This window comes from Anguilla anguilla, chromosome 18 (genome assembly GCF_013347855.1).
Source record: "Anguilla anguilla isolate fAngAng1 chromosome 18, fAngAng1.pri, whole genome shotgun sequence".
NCBI classification, from domain to species: Eukaryota; Metazoa; Chordata; class Actinopteri; order Anguilliformes; family Anguillidae; genus Anguilla; species Anguilla anguilla.
The window spans coordinates 16,729,550-16,749,720 of NC_049218.1; the positions used below are offsets into that span (position 1 = coordinate 16,729,550).

General features: G+C 47.5%; 1 protein-coding gene across 2 annotated transcripts in view; it reads left to right on the plus strand.

Annotated features, from left to right (window-relative positions):
* LOC118217990 (attractin-like protein 1) overlaps positions 1 to 20,171 on the plus strand; it is a 189,302-nt gene that overhangs the window by 15,265 nt on the left and 153,866 nt on the right. For both annotated transcript variants that reach the window (XM_035400277.1, XM_035400276.1), the window contains exons 2-9: positions 2,708 to 2,791; positions 3,570 to 3,683; positions 4,822 to 4,950; positions 6,164 to 6,372; positions 8,602 to 8,776; positions 9,792 to 9,879; positions 14,376 to 14,631; positions 17,651 to 17,834. In XM_035400277.1, coding sequence (XP_035256168.1) covers positions 2,708 to 2,791; positions 3,570 to 3,683; positions 4,822 to 4,950; positions 6,164 to 6,372; positions 8,602 to 8,776; positions 9,792 to 9,879; positions 14,376 to 14,631; positions 17,651 to 17,834 — 1,239 coding nt within the window. The remainder of the gene's footprint in view (positions 1 to 2,707; positions 2,792 to 3,569; positions 3,684 to 4,821; positions 4,951 to 6,163; positions 6,373 to 8,601; positions 8,777 to 9,791; positions 9,880 to 14,375; positions 14,632 to 17,650; positions 17,835 to 20,171) is intronic.

Below are 20,171 nucleotides of genomic sequence, written 5' to 3' on the forward strand. Positions count from 1 at the left end.
TCTCTCTCACACACAAACACACACACACACACTTAAACATACACACATGCACACACATTCTCTCTCTGTCTCACAATCTCTCTCACACACACACACACTCACTTAAACGCACACACACACACACACTTAAACACACACACATGCACACACATTCTCTCTCTGTCTCACAATCTCTCTCACACACAAACACACTCACTTAAACACACACACGCGCGCACACATTTTGTCTCTCAATCTCTCTCACACTCACATAAACACACACACGTGTATACTTCCAGTAATGGGCACATGCACATGTCACATGCCTCACGTGTGCTCTTTGGCGATGTCGGACTGGAATGGCAGATGTTTAATCTGTAGAAGGCTGGATGTTATTTCTGCAGTCCTCTAAACCTGCCTGTGTATTTTCTATCAGCCTGTGCTGGGAGAGTCCTGTAAAGCTGTAAATCCATTTAACTGGAATTGTCAGGAATGTGACTTATTCACAGCTTTTTCTTATAGTAAATTGCATGGTGATAATTTGAGTGTTAACATTATATGTATGAAGTTTTCATAGGTAGAGAGTGAAAATTTCCATTTATTTTCAGTGACTGTGTCGATAACCTGAAGAGTAGAATATTCACCTCAACCCTGCTGGTTCAGATTGAGCCCATATTGACTTACCATCTGCACTGTTTTGTGGTTTTTTCTTGGTTTTAAAAATATACAGTCTCTTTCCATCTCAAGCAGTGCTGTTGTCTACACTCCCACAGCTGTTGCCAAGCAACCCTTTCCCTTCGTACATTCTGGCCTATGTCGGTGCGATTGTTCTTGTCTGGCGTCGTTTGGTGATTCGAACATTCTGGATTTAGAGTGCGTTTTTTACCTACCTGGCAGAGCAGTCGTAGTCGCAGTAGCAGGTTTGTTCCAAAAGTGACGTGCTATAGCCTTCAGGATTCTGGTGGGGATTCACCGTGTGACTGCCTCATTGCTGCAGGTGAAATTAGGTTTGGCGAGGCATGCGTCATCCCACACACATTAAGAAGCTTACCTGTCTCTTGGTACTCATTTAAAAAGTGGTAGCCTACATTGTGAGATAATGGCTCTTTTACACTTGTTGAGAGTGGTCTGGTAGCCCGATTGCTTTAGCTTCTCTAATTAGCTCCTGAAATGCGTTAATGTCACGGGCTAAATTATATGTATTTTCATGCAAACAATAGACCCTGAATGTAAACAATAGAACTCAGGAATAACAAGAATGGCGCAAATGGTGAGTGTTTCAGGAGAGATTAATTAAATGTCAATGATTCGACACTGTTGCCCAGTGATCTGTAGTTAACGTTCACTTTGAGTTTTTAGGGGCCACTTGTGCAGTGGTGACCTGGGTGGCCTCTTTCAACTTAAGTGCTCATTTTCCTCAGAGTAAACTAATCACCTCCCACAGCTGGGCTGGGCAGGACACGGCTGGCTGAGCTGCCCTGACTCAAACTGTGGCGTTCAGCTTATAACACTTTTATAGCGTGTAGAACAGGGGTGCCTTATACATGTATCGCAATGTATGTGAGAGAGAGTGTTGTGGTGCTTCGTTTCAGTGATGTCTGCACAATGCTGTGTGTGTGCGTGTGTGTGTGTATGGTAAATGGACTGCATTTATATAGCTTTTATCCAAAGCGCTTTACAATTGATGCTTCGAATTCACCAGAGCAATTAGGGGTTAGGTGTCTTGCTCAGGCACACTTCGACATGCCCCGGGTGGGGGATCGAACCGGCAACCCTCCGACTGCCAGACAAGCGCTCTTACCTCCTGAGCTGTGTCGCCCCACATGAGTGTATGAGAGAGAGTGTTGTGGTGCTTTGTGATGATGTCTGCACAGTGCTGTGTGTGTGCATGTGTGAGTGTGTGTGAGAGTGTTGTGGTGGCATGTTTCAGTGATGTCCTCACAGTGCTGAGTGTGTGTGAGAGTGAGTCATGGTGCTTTGTATCAGTGATGTCCTCACATTACATTACATTACATTACATTACAGGCATTTAGCAGACGCTCTTATCCAGAGCGACTTACACAACTTTTACATAGCATTTTACATTGTATCCATTTATACAGCTGGATATATACTGAAGCAATGCAGGTTAAGTACCTTGCTCAAGGGTACAACGGCAGTGTCCTTACCCGGGAATCGAACCTGCGACCTTTCGGTTACAAGCCCAGTTCCTTACCCACTGTGCCACACTGCCTCACAGTGCTGTGTGTGAGTGTGAGAGTGAGTCATGGTGCTTTGTATCAGTGATGTCCTCACAGTGCTGTGTGTGAGTGTGTGTGCGCGTGTGTGCATGCCTGTGTGTGTGTGTGTGTGCCTGTGTGCATGTGTGAGAGACAGTGAGTGAGAGGGAGTCATGGTACTTTGTTTCAGTGATGTCCTCACAGTGCTGTTGTGTGTTTGTGTGTGTGTGTGTGTGTGTGTGTGTGTGCGCGTGGGGGTGTGAGAGTGAGAGTGAGTCATGGTGCTTTGTTTCAGTGATGTCCACACAGTGCTGTGTGCGTGTGTGTGTGCGTGCGTGTGTGAAGCATTACCTGTGTGGGAGTGCTTGGCTCTGCAATGCCCTGCTCTGCGGCATTGCACATTATTTTAACAGGAATGACTGTTCTGATCCTCACCATCTCTCTGCCCCCTCTTCTTCTCTTTCTCTCCATCTCACTTTCTCTCCCTCTCCCTCTATCTCTATCCACAGGCTGACAGAACCTTCAGGCTACCTTACAGATGGACCAATCAACTACAAGTACAAGACCAAGTGTACCTGGCTCATCGAGGGCTAGTGAGTCCGCCTCCTTCTCTTTCCTCTTCTCTCCTGTCCATCACTCTATCATAATAATACACATCACAGTGCATGAATGCATGAATCAGCGACATACTTTCATGTTGAGAAAACCATGTGATGCAGCTTGGTTCCTTTCTCAGATTGTGGAAGGAATATTGTGTGTAACCCATGTGGGCCCTTTTGACCCACGTCGGGAGAAAAACGCAAATGAAACATTGGCGCAGGTTGCCACGTAAACGTGATTGTAATGGGTTTGGTGCCGTTCTTAATGGAATGTCAGACGGAGCTCTCCTTTTGAGTGACAGCAGTGCTATAGCTGACAAGTTGAGTCCCAGGGGAGCAGAGTTTTCTGGAGTGTCTGACCTTATGGATGGCAGTTATTACAGTATCTGTGGGACTGCGTTAATACCAAAATAATGCTCAATGTGAAAGAGATGACAGAACAGTGGAGATACTGATGATAAGAAATCTCCATTTTTTCCACATAATCTCACACACACACACACACACCCTGGAGGACCCTGGAGCTGAACCCACAACCTTGTTGTTAATGACATTGTTTGGGGGATTTTGCAGTGCAGTGGCCTGATAGTGGCTTTATTCCGAACCCTTGGGGAGTTTTCATGGGCTGATAATGTTAGATTACCTTTATCTGTCTGATGGAAAGTGAGTGTTATCGCACTCGAGCGTCAAGATTTCGCGGCAACACAAAGCAAAGCTTTCAGCCCCTTGGGTTTATGATCTAAATTAGATTTCCTTTTTGTTTTTATTACAGCCCCAATGCTGTTCTGAGGTTACGGTTTAACCATTTTGCCACGGAGTGTAGCTGGGATCATATGTACGTCTACGATGGAGACTCCCTATATGCACCTTTAATCGCTGTGTTCAGGTGAGTGGTTGGCAACCGCCGTGGCTCTGGTAACTCCTGTGTGTTATGAATGAGTAAAGCAGCTGGTCTGCGGTCCAGGGTCCATATACACAGACTGTCTCACAGTAGGAGAGCTGGTCTAGGGTCAGTTTAGAAAAATGAGGATATGTATATTGAGCCAGTCAGTCAGTCAGTCCACTTTGTACTAGTAACATGTGAATCAGTCCTCCAGGTAATCTCAACATTGTGAGAATGACTCAGTGTTGGCTATACTCATATGTGGACGTGAAAGAGTTTCCATTTGTTTTGAATTGGTGGGAAGACTGAGACATTGTTACTTTCATCTTGCCTCTAATTAGCTCGGGTGTAAGGAGCTCTAATAGTTGTAATTGCTCGCAGCTAGCTATTCCATGTTTGATCTATTTGTGAAAATCCCCATGGTGTTTAGAGAACCGTCAAATCATTAATTCACTTATCTTTCATTTGTAATGAATTGCCGTACCGTCCTGTAATGTATTCAGGTCTATATTTGCATGGGCTGCATGGCACTTATGATCCCCCAGGACTGAGTTCAGTCTGTAACAGAAAAGTAGATCTCCTAAGAACATGTCAGGAGAGGGATTTTGCGGCTAGCTGCTCTAGTTTTCTCGTGTTGCAAGTGTAAGTGTTCATGGTTTTTAGCTGCGTGGTTCAGCCACTTCTGTGTGGATGGGATCACATGGTTTCTGAAACCCAACATGGGAGGAAGACCGTGAACAGTTAAATGTCCCCAAGATCTTGGCTACTGCACGTTAGCCACAGTATGGCACATAAATAAGATTAGTCCTTTAGCGGCATTGAGTGAGGTCAGAGATCTTATCTTGTGATGCGTGTGGACGTGTGACCCTGAGAAGAAAGATGAAACTGTGTTCTGTGGAGCCCTGCTAGGTCTGAATGTCAGGTGAATGAAAGGCTAGCTGTCTTCTGGAAGATCAGAAACACGCTTCTCCACTGCTTCCACTGACCTGGAAGAACAGACCCCTCTACCGCATCGCATTTCTATCGCTGTGGTTTTCAGCGTTGCCAAGGAAACTGTGTGAAGAGTGTTACCCAGAATGCCGTGCAGTTGGTATTTTAATGCTGTACTAATATGTGTGTGTGTGTGTGTGTGCGCGCGCAGTGGTCTCATCGTTCCAGAAGTCCGGGGCAATGAAACTGTGCCGGAAGTTGTGACCACCTCAGGATACGCCCTCCTGCACTTCTTCAGCGACGCTGCGTATAACCTGACTGGGTTCAGCATCTTCTACTCGTGAGTACCCTGTGCTCATCAGTGCCTGTGTAATGCTCCGGTCAGAGATGTACTTTTTTAAACTTCTGAACATTCACAAGTCGTAATAAACATTGTGTTCTCTTTAACTCTTGGTAGGTTGCGGCTTTTCCTCCTCCTTGCTACTTTCGGTCTTTGACATTTTTGGTCTTATTTCTGAAATTACTCTTTGTGGTACCACATCTGTGACACTCCTAAGAGCAGTTTTACTTACAGAACGATGTTCAAGGTCAACAGGGACTGCGTGTGTGATGTGGCGACCAAGAAAGCATAAACCAACATACACCTGCGTGTCTGAGTGGTACAGACAGGCTTTAATAATCAGACAGAAGAGCATAATCGGACAGTCAAACATCTGTGTGAAATTGGACAGACAGACACACTTGAGCTTAATTGGATGTATACAGATGGGCCCTTATAATTGGATGGACAGCCAGGTTAATGTGATTGAGGGGAAATGTATTCTTAATTCAATTCCATCAATTAATTTACCTCCCCTCCAGTTGAAGCTCGTGTACATGTGTCTGTCCAATGAGCTTCTTGGTGCCAACGAAGCATAGTGATAGTCACGCCCCCATCAACCAAAATAGGGATTCTGATGTTTAGATATTGCATATTGATTCATTTGCAGATCAGTTATGTTTTACGCAGTATTAATTGGAACCAAGGGAACTATACCAAGACTGCATGCACTAATCTCATTTCACGCAGTTGTTTAGCATGTAGTCAGTCTGATCTTGTTTTCACAGATTTCAAATGGCATTACGGTCTACTTTTATAGTCTACTGTCTGCTTGGTGTTGGGTGTTTTCTGTAATGGTTTTGGGACTGGCTTTGGACAGAAGCTTTCCCCAAATGACTGAATGCAAATGCATTTACAAACGTGGATGCATTGAGTAACCTGGAGCCTGCACAAACGTGTGCCTGTGTAGCCCTGGTATGGATTTCTCCCTTCTCCTTACAATCTCATGCCGAAAGGAGAACAATGGTTGCCATGGCAGCACACCATTGCTGTTCAGAGCGTGTGGCGGCTCTGGCCGCCGGGCTCCGCCCTCTCTGAGAATGGCACCTGTTTATCAGAATCCCTTTTTAACCTTCATATCACCATCGCTGTTATAATCCTCCTCCTCCTCCTCCCTGTCCTCTCGCTGTGGTGTGACCCTGCCGCTGTCCCCTGGCCTTGCGTGTGTCCGCAGGATAAACTCCTGCCCCAACAACTGCTCGGGCCACGGGAAGTGCAGCACGGGGAACTCGGTCTCCAGCAGGGTGTACTGCGAGTGCGATAAGTACTGGAAGGGGGAGGCCTGCGACATCCCGTACTGCAGGAACAACTGCGGCAGCCCCGACCACGGCTACTGCGACCTGACCGGCGAGAAGCTCTGCGTCTGCAACGACAGCTGGCAAGGTGGGGGCCGCGCCCGGCACGTCCCACACGCCCCTCTGAGTACACTGATAATGCTCACCACAGGCTGCGCGTGTGTGTGTGTGTGTGTGTGTGTGTCTGTCTGTCTGTCTGTGTGTCTGTCTATGTTATGTGTGGATGTGCATTCATTTGTTCTTTGTTTGAGTGCGCTGTCTCCACAGTCTCCTCAGACTGTGTGATTTGATCACTGTCAGCACACTGGAACCCAGCAGTCTCTCACAACTCATCATTTAAGAGAAAATGTGCACACCTGCACTTTCTGCTGTGGAAAACCTTCCACAAATTGGGTTACTGCTGTCGCCAGCACCTCAGAGAATATAGACCCATATAGCTGTGCACAGACTGTCATATATCTGATCTCTATAAGCTTCTACAAATTATGTCTCGTGTGTGTTTTACTGGTGGGGGGGGGGGGCGTGGAAGTGTACCGTCCTGATAAGGTCATACCAATATTGCATATACAGGATCCTTAGAAATTACTAACTGTAACTCGAGAGCCATGCCGATCCTTCAGGCTTCTCTGTAGGCACCTCAATCAGAAATTATTAGAGAAAATGGTGCAGATGTGACCAATTATACCATCACGGATTAATTAGAAAAAGCCCTTTAACTGTGTCATATTATTAATGCAGTTAAAAAAGCTTTTTTCAAACCAGCCCCTGAATGCCTGAAAGCAGGAAGGGTTTTTTGTACCTGATAAATAAGCGGTATTCTTCTGTTTTAATTGGGCGTATTATCTTTTCCTTCTGTTGAGTAGAACAATTTCAGCGTAAAGTGCCATTAGGCATTTACTTCAGTTAGTTCACGTGTATAGGCTCTTTGCTTGTCGCAATTAGATAATGAATGCATTTCAGAGGGAGGATTGTTTAGGAACAGTCTTGAAGAGAGTGTAGTGGGTTCATTGTGTGGGGAGGCGAGCTTTTGTAACTGTAGGTTTCTATTGGACCTACTCATAAGTGTGTCACTGGTGGTGCGGCAGTGCACTGAGCACACGAGTTAAATGCAGCAAGCCTGCCATCCAGTGGTGGACTGCTAGTATCACAGTCATCTGCAGTGATTAAAGGGATAGTTTGCCTTCCTGATGATTTTTTACCATTACAGTTTTAGTGTATGTTTTAAATTAGCCCAGACAGTGTTTTATGTTTGAGGGATGTTTTATATATTTAGAGATGTTAATGACAACCGAATGGCTTGTTACTCTTGCTATGCATCTTATTTCAGTTGTTTCCCACTGCTGCACAAGATCTATCAATCAATGTAATACATTTTTGCATGGACCGCATTAGCGGGGCCAGCCATACAAATGCAAATGTCTGTGACTGAGTGAGTGACTGAGTGAGTGATAAAGTTACACCGCACATGTCTGTGACTGACTGATGAAGTTACACCATTAGTCAGCCGGTTTGGTCCAGCCATATACTAGGTTTTGACCTGGTCTTGTTGTAATAGATTTCCGTGCTATCAGCGAGCTCAAAGAAAGACTTACTGTCATGGTGTAAAAACTGATATTTGTGTTCATGATTAATATTTCCATTGTCTAGACCCCCCGAATACCCCAATTCCTGCCATTTTGTGTAAGCTTTGGTGATGAACAGAACTTTTATCAGTGATCATTTCTAACAAATTGCACTTTATTAATGCACAGAATCAACACAATTCAATAGTGGAATGCAGACATTCCTGTGAGCTGTGTATTTTGAGAAGTGATTGAAATGGTACGAACTGCGTGTATGCTTACTCTGGACTATTGGCTGCATGTGTGAGGCAGTAGTCTGAGTTTCAGGCCATTGCACGTAGTGTCTTGTGCATGCAGGGCTCTCCTGTAGGTTGCACTTTTACACTGGCAATCTCTGAGCTCTGTACTCTAATCAAACCTTCTCGTTGGTTTTTAAATGGCATTGCCCATCGTTTAATGTAATACACTGTTTTTTGTTCCTGGGTATCATGTCATCTTTGGCCAGCAGATGGTAGCATCTTAACAAGAATCGTACTGTTAGCTAATAGTGCCACAGTATGGAATGAAGAAGCAATTGTTCATCACTTCACATGTATTCTTCAAAATAACCATTTAGCTACAGGTTCATGTGATGTCCGATATTTCCTGTCCTTTACTGCCCCAGTTTCCTCTCTTTCCCACCCCTCATCTCTTTCTTTCCTGTCCTGTTCACTCTTTTAATGCATCTCACTACACCTCTCTCTCTCTCTCTCTAGGTCCAGACTGCTCTCTGACTGTCCCGTCCACGGAGTCCTTCTGGGTGTTGCCCAACACGAAGCCCTTCAGCCCGTCGGTGGGGCGAGCGTCCCACAAGGCCGTGGTGCACGGGAAGCTGATGTGGGTCATCGGGGGCTACACCTTCAACTACAGCTCCTTCCAGATGGTGCTGACGTGAGTGTGCTGCCGTCTGTAATGCAGCCTGTGGCCTCTGGACAGGACGGACACATTTACAGCACAGAGAGGCGGGGAGCAGAGGCTCGGTTAGGTCAAGCCCATTAACCTTCAGTCTGAAGTCATGCAGTCGCTCCCGAATATGCACATACAACATTACAGCCGTAAATTGTTTCACTCAGTTCACTTCACTTAACCTAGATTCATTTAAAAAAATTTTATGGGGATGGCTTACCTTCCCCCCACCTGTTGTGTGTCTGGGCCATAGTGAGGCTGCTGGGTCAGTGGACCCTGTTTCTATGCCCTAGTCTCCAGCCGCTTCAGCTAGGGCTGGTGTAGAGAGTTACATATTTACGTGATCCCCTACCCATGGTGCTAAACTGACTGAATCACACATTGTTCTTGTGTCACAAATAAAATGAAATCTTACCTGCGGTCTGTCTGAAGCTTGTAACCAAGGCAGAAAAATGAAAGCTTAGCTTTGGTGAGTCCTGAACAGCACGCCATTTTATTAATTGTGGATTTTGGGATTAACAGGATTCGCGACGATACAGAGCGAGGCCTCCCTGTCCCCTCGTTCATTAAAAAGATGTTTGTCATCCTGCTCTCTCTGTGTTTGTGAGAGATTTTCTCAGGAGTGTGATTTTCTCTGGCTGTCTGTTTCTCCCTTCATGAGTTGGCCTGTGATGTGTACTTTGTGTATGTCTGCTTGTGGAATTCTCTTTAAGACTGCTGTCAGTAGCTCTGTATTATGGGCCTCTCTTGGTGAGTCTGTTTGTCTTATGCTTGTCTGTTTGTGAATGTGTGCAGGTCTGTGTGTTTCTCTCAGTAGACCCTCCCCTTTTTGCCCTTAAGTCATCCCTGAATGCCATGTAGGGGTGTGGAATTGACTCTCTCTCTCTCTCTCTCTCTGCAGTTATAACCTTGAGAACCTTGTAATTTTGTTTATGAATTCCCTTTAATTCTGTCTCTCTCTCTCTCTCCCTCCCCCCCCTCTCTGTCTCTCTCTCTGCAGTTATAACCTTGAGAGCAGCATCTGGAACGTGGTGCCGATCAACAACGGGCCTCTGCCGCGGTACGGCCACTCCCTGGCCCTGTATCAGGTATGAACCCTGGGGGGAACTGCACCCCGGTGTGGCCCGGCTGCCCCGCTGTGGCCCGGCTGCCCCGGTGGGGCCCGGCTGCCCCGCCGCCACCTTCGCCGCTGTGCTTCTGAACGCTGCTACGCTGTGTGAAAGCTGGCTGTTCTTCAGAGCAGCCCGCTGTTTCCACACGCTTGTAGTTTGAGAGAGCGATGGTCAAAATGACTGTTTCATCGTCGCGCATTTGCCAAACCAGAGCGGTTTAATTACCTGTGTTCGGAAAAATATCCCCGATGCACCCACTCACGGCTGTTTGGGTTTGTTGTTTTTTCATGCATGACTGGGTTTAGGGAGAAAAAATAAATAAAGCTCAGCCTCTCATTTCATTTCACGCGTCTCCTTTTCTGGTGTTCTCCCTCGTTCCCGATGATGTGGACTGAGCTGGGACAGATGGCCGTGTGTCTGATTCTGATTCCTAGCCCTGTCTCATTCTGTGATGGGGGGGGGGGGGTGCACAGGCTCACAGAGAGGATGTAACCATGTTTTGGGCCTCACGACTGCTGTCAAAGGAGGGGGTGTGGGGACAGATTTTGTTAAGCGGATTTTCTCCCTGGACATTCCTTTTATTGGCGGTGGTTGGGGGGGGGGGGTCTCACATATGGTGACTTTCACTGGCCTACATTCAGGGCAGATTCCTCCCCCTGCCCAAGCTCCAGGGCTTTCTGCACCCCTGTTCTTTGGGAGCCTGGTCATGGTATGAGGGTAAAGGGGTGGTAGGGGCTGGAGAATCTGTTTCATGTTCAGCATGCTACAGTTATAATGGGGGGGGAAACAAACAAACAAAAAAAAGAATAAAAAAGTGGGTGTCTTTCATGGTGTGTTTTGATTGGTCGATTTGTTCCGTCTTGTGCTTGGCAGGCAGTGAGATTCCTCTGAGTTTAGGAACTGCAGTGTCTAAGGCTTTTTTCAGAAGGAACTTCAGATGGCTCTTTTGTTTGGTGGATTTGAACGTGCACAGAAAGCATTATATTTTCTGATTCCGTTAGTCTGAAAAGAAATTGAATTTTCGTCAGTGCTGTTTGGGGTTTGGAAATGTTTGACAGATGTACAGTTACAGTAAAACTGTAGCAAGCAAATGTTTTCTTCATTTCCCCAGAAATATATTTCCATAAATATGCAAAAATATATTCTCCCATTTTTGCCCTTAATGTAGTTGTTTGGCAGTTCAGCTGCTAATGCAATATTTCAGAAGGTGTTTTTTAGAAATCATTTTCCATCTCAATCGATCTAAGATGGAAAATAAGAGCTGGGGAAAGGTCAAACTCTGTGTGTTTACATTTAAAATGAATGCTTGCTGAATGGTCCAAATGGCAGGCGGAGGACTGAATTCATCCCATATCTGCGTTTCCTCATCTGCTCTTACCTGTGCTGTGTCCTCTCCTGCACTAGAGGGCGGTGTTGAGCTGATGTCTCACATTTTGAGCTGTGGAGCTTTACTGCTGATAAAGTACACAGGTGCAGGTGGATTATGGGTCTGGTAGGATGCATGTGGGGCATCAGAAAGTCAGATAAAGCTCGCAGGTCACCTGAGGGAATGATTTTATTTCAAACATTCTGTTTTTCCCAGAGATCTTTGCTTTCAGTTAGATATACTGAGCAAGTAAGGGGTGCTGTTCTCTCAATTCAGTGGCTAATTTTTTTTTTCTCTCTCTCTCTCATGGTATCTGGAGTTACTGTTTTGTCACACCCACATTTCCATTTTTACTTTTTTGAGCCCAAACCCCTTTCCCCCAAAGTCTTACATCCTCCACCCCTGTAAATCCCCCCTCCCCCCCAAACTCCCCCGAATGCCAAAGTCGTCTTTCAGTTTGTACATGGAGTAATCTGGAGACGAACAGTCTGCTGTCCTTTCATGTGTTTATTGTATATTTCAGCATATTTTTACTATAATGTATATTTTTACTGAGACAGCAGGAAAGCAGAATGGGTTGTTGTTGGACACAGGCTCATGGTGTAGAAAGAACCATGGGGGATCCCAGCTGCGTGGGGAGGGTTCACGCATCGTTTGAAAGTTAGCCGCCCTTTGGACTGCGCTGCACACGTTGCTAATCGCCCTCTGGTGGACTCACCTGGAGTTTTCACCCGGTAGAGTTCAACACTCAGCTCTGTGCACTGCAGCACAGAACATCGACCTCTCCCTTTAACACCTGCATCCAATGCTCCTTTATGAAGTATCCAGGAAAAGGTCAGTCATGTAGGTTTTTTTTATGGTGGAGATGGAGGAGTAAAAATAGATTTTCGGTCTCAGGAAAGTGGATGTAGTGTACATCACTGGAAAAATCCGTTTTGCTGTTTTATTTGGTGGGGGAAATCTGGGACTTTATTGGGATTTGTTTTGAAAAGTAAAAAAAAAATAGGAAAATAAAATAAAATTGTAAATTGGAAAAAATCTATTTATTTTGGAAAAACTGTCTAACTACAGTTATATTCCACCCTTTTGAATTGTCTATTGTGGGTAGTTTTACTGGACGCCTGCAGTGGCTCTCACCAAAGCCAACAAAACACCACCAGCCACTTTACAGACGTCTATGGTAATCGGGGCGTTATGTAATCCAGTAAAATTGAGTGTCTCTTTCAGGGGGAAAGGCACCGTACTCGCTCCCCGTTTGAAACAGATAAACAACAAAAACAACTACAGAGACCGCGTCAACAGCACGCACGATCGCCACAGGACCGACACCACAGGGCTCTGTCATTAGAGGAGCGCTCGGAGGCAGCGTGGCAGCAGGGGGCGCTACTGGGCAGCTGTGCGTCTGTCGCTTTCCCCCACCTGTGCGCTCGGAGCTGCAGGGAAGCCGCAGCGTTTGGGCGCAGGTGGGGGGGTGGGGGGGGGGGGGTAGTGAAAGTCTGAATGTGCATTTCTCATCTTTTTTTTCTTTTTTAAAGAACTCATGCAGACATGGAAGGAAGAGATTAGGCAGGTTTGAAGCGCTGTTGACTGGGAATGCCTGCGTGCGTGCGTGTGTGTGTGTGTGTGTGTGTGTGTGTGTGTGTGTGTGTGTGTATGCGCGCGTGTGTGTGTGCGTGTGTGTGTGTGTGCGTGTGTGTGTGTGTGTGTGTGTATGCGCGCGCGTGTGTGTGTGTGTGTGTGTGTGTGTGTGTGTGTGTGTGTGTGTGTGTGTGTGTGTGTGTGTGTGTGTGTGTGTGTGTGTGTGTGCGTGCGTGCGTGCGTGTGTGCGTGTGTGTGTGCGTGTGTGTGTCTGCGTGTGTGTGTGTGCGCGCATGTGTGTGTGCGCGCGCGCGCGCTAGGTGTTGGGAGACGCTGAGCACCGCGTGTCGTCTTAGACAGAATTTAATCTCCCCCGCTGCAGGGAGGCTGGAGGAACACCACATCACAGCGGCCATGTTCCGCTAAATCCAGAGAATGCAGCCAACTCCATTTTTTCCCCTTCAAGTGCCTGCGTAGGGAGTCTCCAGCCCCCTCTAATAGTTTTATTCTGCGGAATAACCGTCAGCCTCTGCAGTAAATCAAAGCTGTGCTCGCTGGCTGCTGCTGTTCTGCAGGAGAGAGGCCTTCCGATGCACCACTGGGCATAATAGGCTCTATTATTCATCACTCGGTGTTACACGTGTTTTCAGATTAGCACTTGTGTAACCTGCTGCATTCCGTTTGCAACAATTACCTTTTGCAGAAAGAGTAAAATCTGTTTTGCGTCGGACAAGCTGAGGTGCAGTCACATTCATAATTGTGGAGTTTCACAATCTGTACTGTAGCTATACTACCATAGGCATGTAGGGGATTTAAAGACTGCTCTTGTAGACTGTAAAAATAAGTTTAAAAGTAAGAAAATATGAGCCTGATTTGAGAAACGATTGCTGGATAGAAATGCGCTTGATAAGATTCCGTGTAAAAAGGAGTATAATACTGAATGTAGGCAGTCCTCAGAGTGAAGGTGACTGGTTGAGCCTGGAGAGCTGAGGTCTTTTGCGGGTGTTTGTGGGGTGGGCTGTACAGTATGTTCTTCCACACATCATGTGCACAGTGCAGGCTGCTGTGTGAACCCCTGTGTTCATCACAAAGGCTGCAGGGGGCGCTGTTTGTGTTTTCACTCAAACGCCTGACTGCTGGCACCCCGGGGTCCCTGCTTTACGACCAGCACAGAGCTCTGTAGGACCAGGTAGAGGCAGGAATAAAGTGATGGCTTTAGGGTCCTGTCCTGTCCTGTCCTCTCTCCCTTTTTCCTCTCTCCTTCTCCCTCCATCTCTCTCCTCCTTTCCCCTACGTCTCTCCCCATCTCCCCCGTCACTCTCCCACTCTCCCTTTCCCTCACTTTCACCCTCTGTCTCTCTCTGCCCCACTCTCTCAGTATTACGCTCTCTCTCTGCTTCTCCCTCCCCCCTCATGATGTCCGTGACTATCTCCCACGTGCCTGTCCTGCCCCCTTCCCTCAGACCGAAGTATGTGCCCCCCTCCCTCTCTCTCACACGCGTGCGTGTCTTCTGCCCCCCCCCTGCAGGATGAGATCTACATGTTCGGGGGGAAGCTGGAGGGCGGGGCGGGGAACGTGACGGACGAGCTGTGGGTGTTCAGCCTCCCCGGCCGCGCCTGGTCCCAGCGCTCGCCCACGCCGCTCGTTCACGGCCAGCTCTTCGCCGTGGAGGGACACTCCGCCCACGTCGTGGAGCTCGACGGCGGAGACGTCGTCATGGTGATCTTCTTCGGCTACTCCTCCATCTACAGCTACGTCAGCAGCGTGCAGGAGTACAACCTGAGTGAGTCTGTCTGTCTGTCTGTCTGTGCGGCCTTCGTTTCGGTCTTAGCTCTAGGACAGTGCACGCGTCTGTCAGCAGTGATGCATTATGGGGGAGCAAAACTCGCATGGATGAATGGTGTTCACTGATTGTGATGCTCTTCAAATTAGGAATATTCAATCCATAAAGATCTGCATAATACAGATGTGGGCAAAGAGGGCTGTGTCTGCTTCTGGCTTTCATGCTAACTTCTGGCCTTAATGAATAAATTAGTCAGCTGCAATGTATACACTGTCTGACACCTTAGCTGTGTTTCTTGATAAGTTTGTGAATGACATATGAAGACTGTTCTGGTCTCCCTCTATAAAATGTGGTCTAATCCACAGGTGAACCAGTGTTGGTGTATGCAGCCAGACTAGCTTGTTAGGCAGGGTAATTGGTGGAAATAAAAACCTGCATATACACTGGCACTCCAGGACCGGGATTGCCCACCTCTGATGCCCACCTCTGTAATGGCAATTGAGCCTCTTTCATGGGCTCTGCTTTTAGCCGCGTTTGTGTGTTTGAGGTTGCAGTGCAGGTGGCCAGCAGATGGCGTTGTAGTACTGCCCCAGTTCTCCCCAGAGCCAGTCTGGCTGCTCGTCAGCGTGCTCTCTGAGGTAGAGCTCCTAGCCGAGCGAGGGGCTCTGCAGGGTGAACAGCGGCCAGAGTTTCCCCTCAGCTATTAATAGAAGAACAAACGGTGTTCTGCATGTTAGCTGCGTAATGTAGAGGAAAGGCCAACTTCGTCCTAATGAGTGATAGTCATGCAAAGCCCAGGATCGCCCCCTGCTGGCTGTGCGTGACAGTGTTCCGGTCATGGCTTCTCCCGTGAGAAAAAAAAGTTATGTGCGTTGCGCTTAAGAAAGAAAGAACAACCTATGTGTGTGCCTGTGTGTGCATGTATGTGCCTGCATGTGTATGTGTGTACCTGCATGTGCCTGCATGTGCATGTATGTGTATGCACATTCTTTAGTCCCATGTGAGGTTAATGAGCTAGGATTGAGCAGTGGGACTGGTTAGTTGCCAGTTGGTTGCATTCAGTAATCATACTGAATCCTGGAGCTGATTGGCTGGTGGTTTATGGTTTTTGGTTTAGGTTGGCACTCGTATCTGGATTAAACTGTAATTGAGAAATATGCTTTTTTCCCGCCATTCAGTCAGCACATTTTAAATTTATTTTTAATAAGTGTGAATCTGTACACCATCGTCCCAGAGAAAATGCAAACGGGGATCAAGTAATAGTCAGTGCAGGGCCCCAGATCTGGTTTATCACCCGTAATCCCCAAACATATGTAAAAATGTACCAGTGCAGATGGCGTTACAAATGGAGCAATATGAGGCGGGAATAATCCCATTTTAAATCTTATGCCATGGAATCTGCTCTTTGAATAAATGTGAAATTAATGAGCCTGTGAGCCAAATTCTTCAATGAACTAAGAGTGGTCAAGTTTAGGTCTGTGGTTTTAGGGATGGTCAGGTTGTGGGCTGTTTGTGGTTTTAGGCATAGTGAGGTTGTGGGTTGTTTGTGGTTTTGGGTGTGTTGAGGTTGTGGGTTGTTTGTGGTTTTGGCGTGTTGAGGTTATGGGTTGTTTGTGGCTTAAGGGGTGTTGAGGTTGTGGGCTGTTTGTTGCTTTAGGGGTGTTGAGGTTATGGGTTGTTTGTGGCTTTAGGGGTGGTGAGGTTGTGGGCTGTTTGTTGCTTTAGGGGTGTTGAGGTTGTGGGTTTGTGGCTTAAGGGGTGTTGAGTGTGGGCTTGTGGCTTTAGGGCTGTTGAGGTTGTGGGTTGTTTGTTTGTAGTTTTAGGGGTGTTGAGGTTGTGGGTTTGTGGTTTAAGGGGTGTTGAGGTTATGGGTTGTTTGTGGCTTTAGGGGTGGTGAGGTTGTGGGCTGTTTGTTGCTTTAGGGGTGTTGAGGTTGTGGGTTTGTGGCTTAAGGGGTGTTGAGTGTGGGCTTGTGGCTTTAGGGCTGTTGAGGTTGTGGGTTGTTTGTTTGTAGTTTTAGGGGTGTTGAGGTTGTGGGTTTGTGGCTTAAGGGGTGTTGAGTGTGGGCTTGTGGCTTTAGGGCTGTTGAGGTTGTGGGTTGTTTGTTTGTAGTTTTAGGGGTGTTGAGGTTGTGGGTTTGTGGTTTAAGGGGTGTTGAGGTTATGGGTTGTTTGTGGCTTTAGGGGTGTTGAGGTTGTGGGCTGTTTGTTGCTTTAGGGGTGTTGAGGTTGTGGGTTTGTGGCTTAAGGGGTGTTGAGTGTGGGCTTGTGGCTTTAGGGCTGTTGAGGTTGTGGGTTGTTTGTTTGTAGTTTTAGGGGTGTTGAGGTTGTGGGTTTGTGGTTTAAGGGGTGTTGAGGTTGTGTGTTGTTTGTGGCTTTAGTGCTGCTGTCAGGCTGAATTCCTGCACCTGAGAACACAGAAGCATGGCTCCTCGCCTGTGATTGGGCCCTGAGCGTCTCTGTGTGAAGTTTTTGTCATCAGTCTGCATTCAGACTGGCTGTCTTAGTGAAGGCAGCTCTGGCCGTGTGCCGGCCGCGGGGGACTCAGCCATTGTGGGACACACGGGCTCTTTTTGGGTCATTAAAAAGAGGTGTGACTGGAGCGGGCAGGTCTCGGACAGTGATGAATGGACCCGTTTTCCCCTCCGAACCCTCTCCGGAGCACCAGATTCAGCCTGGAGGGAGCCGCTCTTCGCTCCGAACGTGACCTCCTGCCCTCTGGAGCCACGCAGCTCTGGCGCTGGTTTGAGACCGTTCTGCCTCTGACCGTCCTCTCTGACCGTAACCGCAGAGCAGTCACACAGAGAGAGGAGACACAGCTGTGCCAGTGGGGCGTACGTGCGCGCGTGTGTGTGTGTGTGTGTGTGTGCGTGTTCATATTCATCTGTGTGTGTGTGTGTGTGTTTGCGTGTGTGTTTATTTGTGGTGCATGTGTGTGCATATTCATGTGGGTGTACACGTGTGTTGTTGTGTATATTAGTATTTACCCATGTGTTAACGTGTGTCTCCTCCGTCCCCAGGGACGAACACGTGGTCGGTTCCAGAGACAAGCGGTGCCATCGCCCAGGGCGGTTACGGTCACAGCAGCGTGTACGACCGCACGACCCGGTCCGTGTACGTGCACGGAGGTTACAAGGCCCTGCCTGCCAACAAGTACGGCTTGGTTGACGACCTGTACCGCTACGAGGTGCGGTCACGTACGTGGTGAGTAAGGGCAGAGTCCGTCTGTTCAGCGTGCGTGTGCCTGTTCACCTGGCAACACCCAGGCCTGCTCACACCTGTTCCACGGAAAGGAGGACGGGAGATTCCTACACAGGGTTCAAAAACTAGCATTTACATCTGTACATTTTCACCCACAGAGCCTTTAATACTTAAAGTTTCATATATTTTATTACAAATGTTCCTTATATAAATAATATATAAATTATTATTTTTTTGCATTTGCCCTTTATTGAGTGAGAAGTGGGTTTTCCTTGGCTGTAAGTCAACGTTGGGGAAAATGGCGGTTATCAGTGTTGTTTTACTGATAAAGGAATTGAGTCCAAACCCCTCGCTTGTTGTGTTTGCGAAGTTGGATTGCTCTCCAAGGCCCAAAAGCCCACTTCTGGCTCATTACACAAACAGTGTTGGCACAGCGGAAGGTCGTCTAGTTCGTGAGGTGTTGTGGGTATTAGACCTGACAGTGTTTAACCCGGGTTTTGGGGGGTGTGGGGGGAGGGTCCCTGTGGAACGGGCATGCGCGCGACCCGTTCGCGTGTGCGGGCTGGGCTCAGACGTGAGTGTTTGTGAGCGGAGACACCGTCGGGGGTTTCGCCTCAGCGCACACACCGCGCTCACAGAAACTCTCCGTGACGGCTGCTTTCAGATCGGCTGCTGTCTGCGCTGACTCGAGCGCTTCTGACATCGCTAAGCGCGAACGCGGGAGCGCCAGGCTGTGCTGTCGTGTAACGTTGATGCAGAACATCTGATCAAATCACCTCATGCACTCTGCGATACTCACTTATGTATATACACACACACACATCCACACGCACACACACTGTTTTACTGGTGGATGTGTTATACGCTCCTGGAGTGTGGCATCATATGTGCCCTTGATACATTCTTAGCGGTCATGTTCCTGAAGACCATGTTCGCTGGTTTGGACTCGGTTGTGTTGAGCTGTGAGCTTTATCCCTGAACAGACCTGTAATGCTGGGCTCTGCTGGATTAGCCGCTGGTGGCCCTGTTGCAGAGTAATTCTGTGTGTGTGCTTTGTGATTTATCCCACTGCTCACTGTAGATGTGCTGAGGGGTAGATTAAGGGGAATTCTGAGTCAGATTCAGGGGTGAGGGGTAGATTAAGGGGAATTCTGAGTCAGGCTCAGGGGTGAAGGGTAGATGTAAGGGGTAGTTAGAGTCAGACTCAGGGGTGAGGGGTAGATTAAGGGGAATTCTGAGTCAGGCTCAGGGGTGAGTGGTAGATGTAAGGGGTAGTTAGAGTCAGACTCAGGGGTGAGGGGTAGATGTAAGGGGTAGTTAGAGTCAGACTCAGGGGTGAGGGGTAGATGTAAGGGGTAGTTCGAGTCAGACTCAGGGGTGAGGGGTGAGTCAGACTCAGGGGTGAGTGAGGGGTAGATATAAGGGGCATACAGAGTAAAACTCATGGGTGAGGGGTAGATTTAAGGGGCATACTGACTCAGACTCAGGGGTTGAGGGGTAGATATAAGGGGCAGTTTGGGTTTGGTTTTCAATGCAGAGTGCTGTGACCGTGTGACTGTAAATTGAGCTGTAGGCCAGCAGGATCGGGGATCGTGCTCCTGCTGCTCATATTTTTCTCACGGTGGCCATGAAGCCTCTGATGTATGCAAGAGTGGCTGTCCTGGAATGTTTGTGGTCATGCTCTCTGTGGGTGTCTCTTACCAGCACTGGGGTGACTCTCCTTCAGGCCATCTGTGCCTCTCGCATTACTCAAAAAAATCTGCTCCGCGAAATGACCATAAGCACCCCTCTCCGGTTTCCCTGGAGACCGGCTGTCTGCACCTGGGGAGTACTGACCCTCATGACTACAGACATTCTGTGATTACAGACACACTGATATGATTACAAAGGCCCACAGCTGTGATGCTTTGCACGCATAGCCATAACTGCAGACATACAATTATGATTAAAGCTGAGTGTTTGTCACGGAAGTCACAGGAGTCACGGATGTTGCGATTTTTGCCATCTTTCGGGTGTTTTGGCTGTTCCTTATCAACAGGTTCTCCTTCAAAGACTCAAACCTCGCAATGTAGCCTAAAACATGTTTTACCAATACAAACTTAAAAAAACAAAAAACAAACACACGTTAACTGTGTTTTACTTATTTTAGTAATGCAAATTGAACAAACTCTGTTTCTAACAATATTCTGTTAAAGGGCAAAAAGCTCTTTCTTTCTATAATGTGACAAATTAACGAATTAAATGCATCAAACTATCAATGTATTTTACGCCTATGCTATTTGTTCCTAGCAGCCTACGCCTGGCCGTTGATTTTGTTTTTTAAAAACTTAAAGCGCGTCT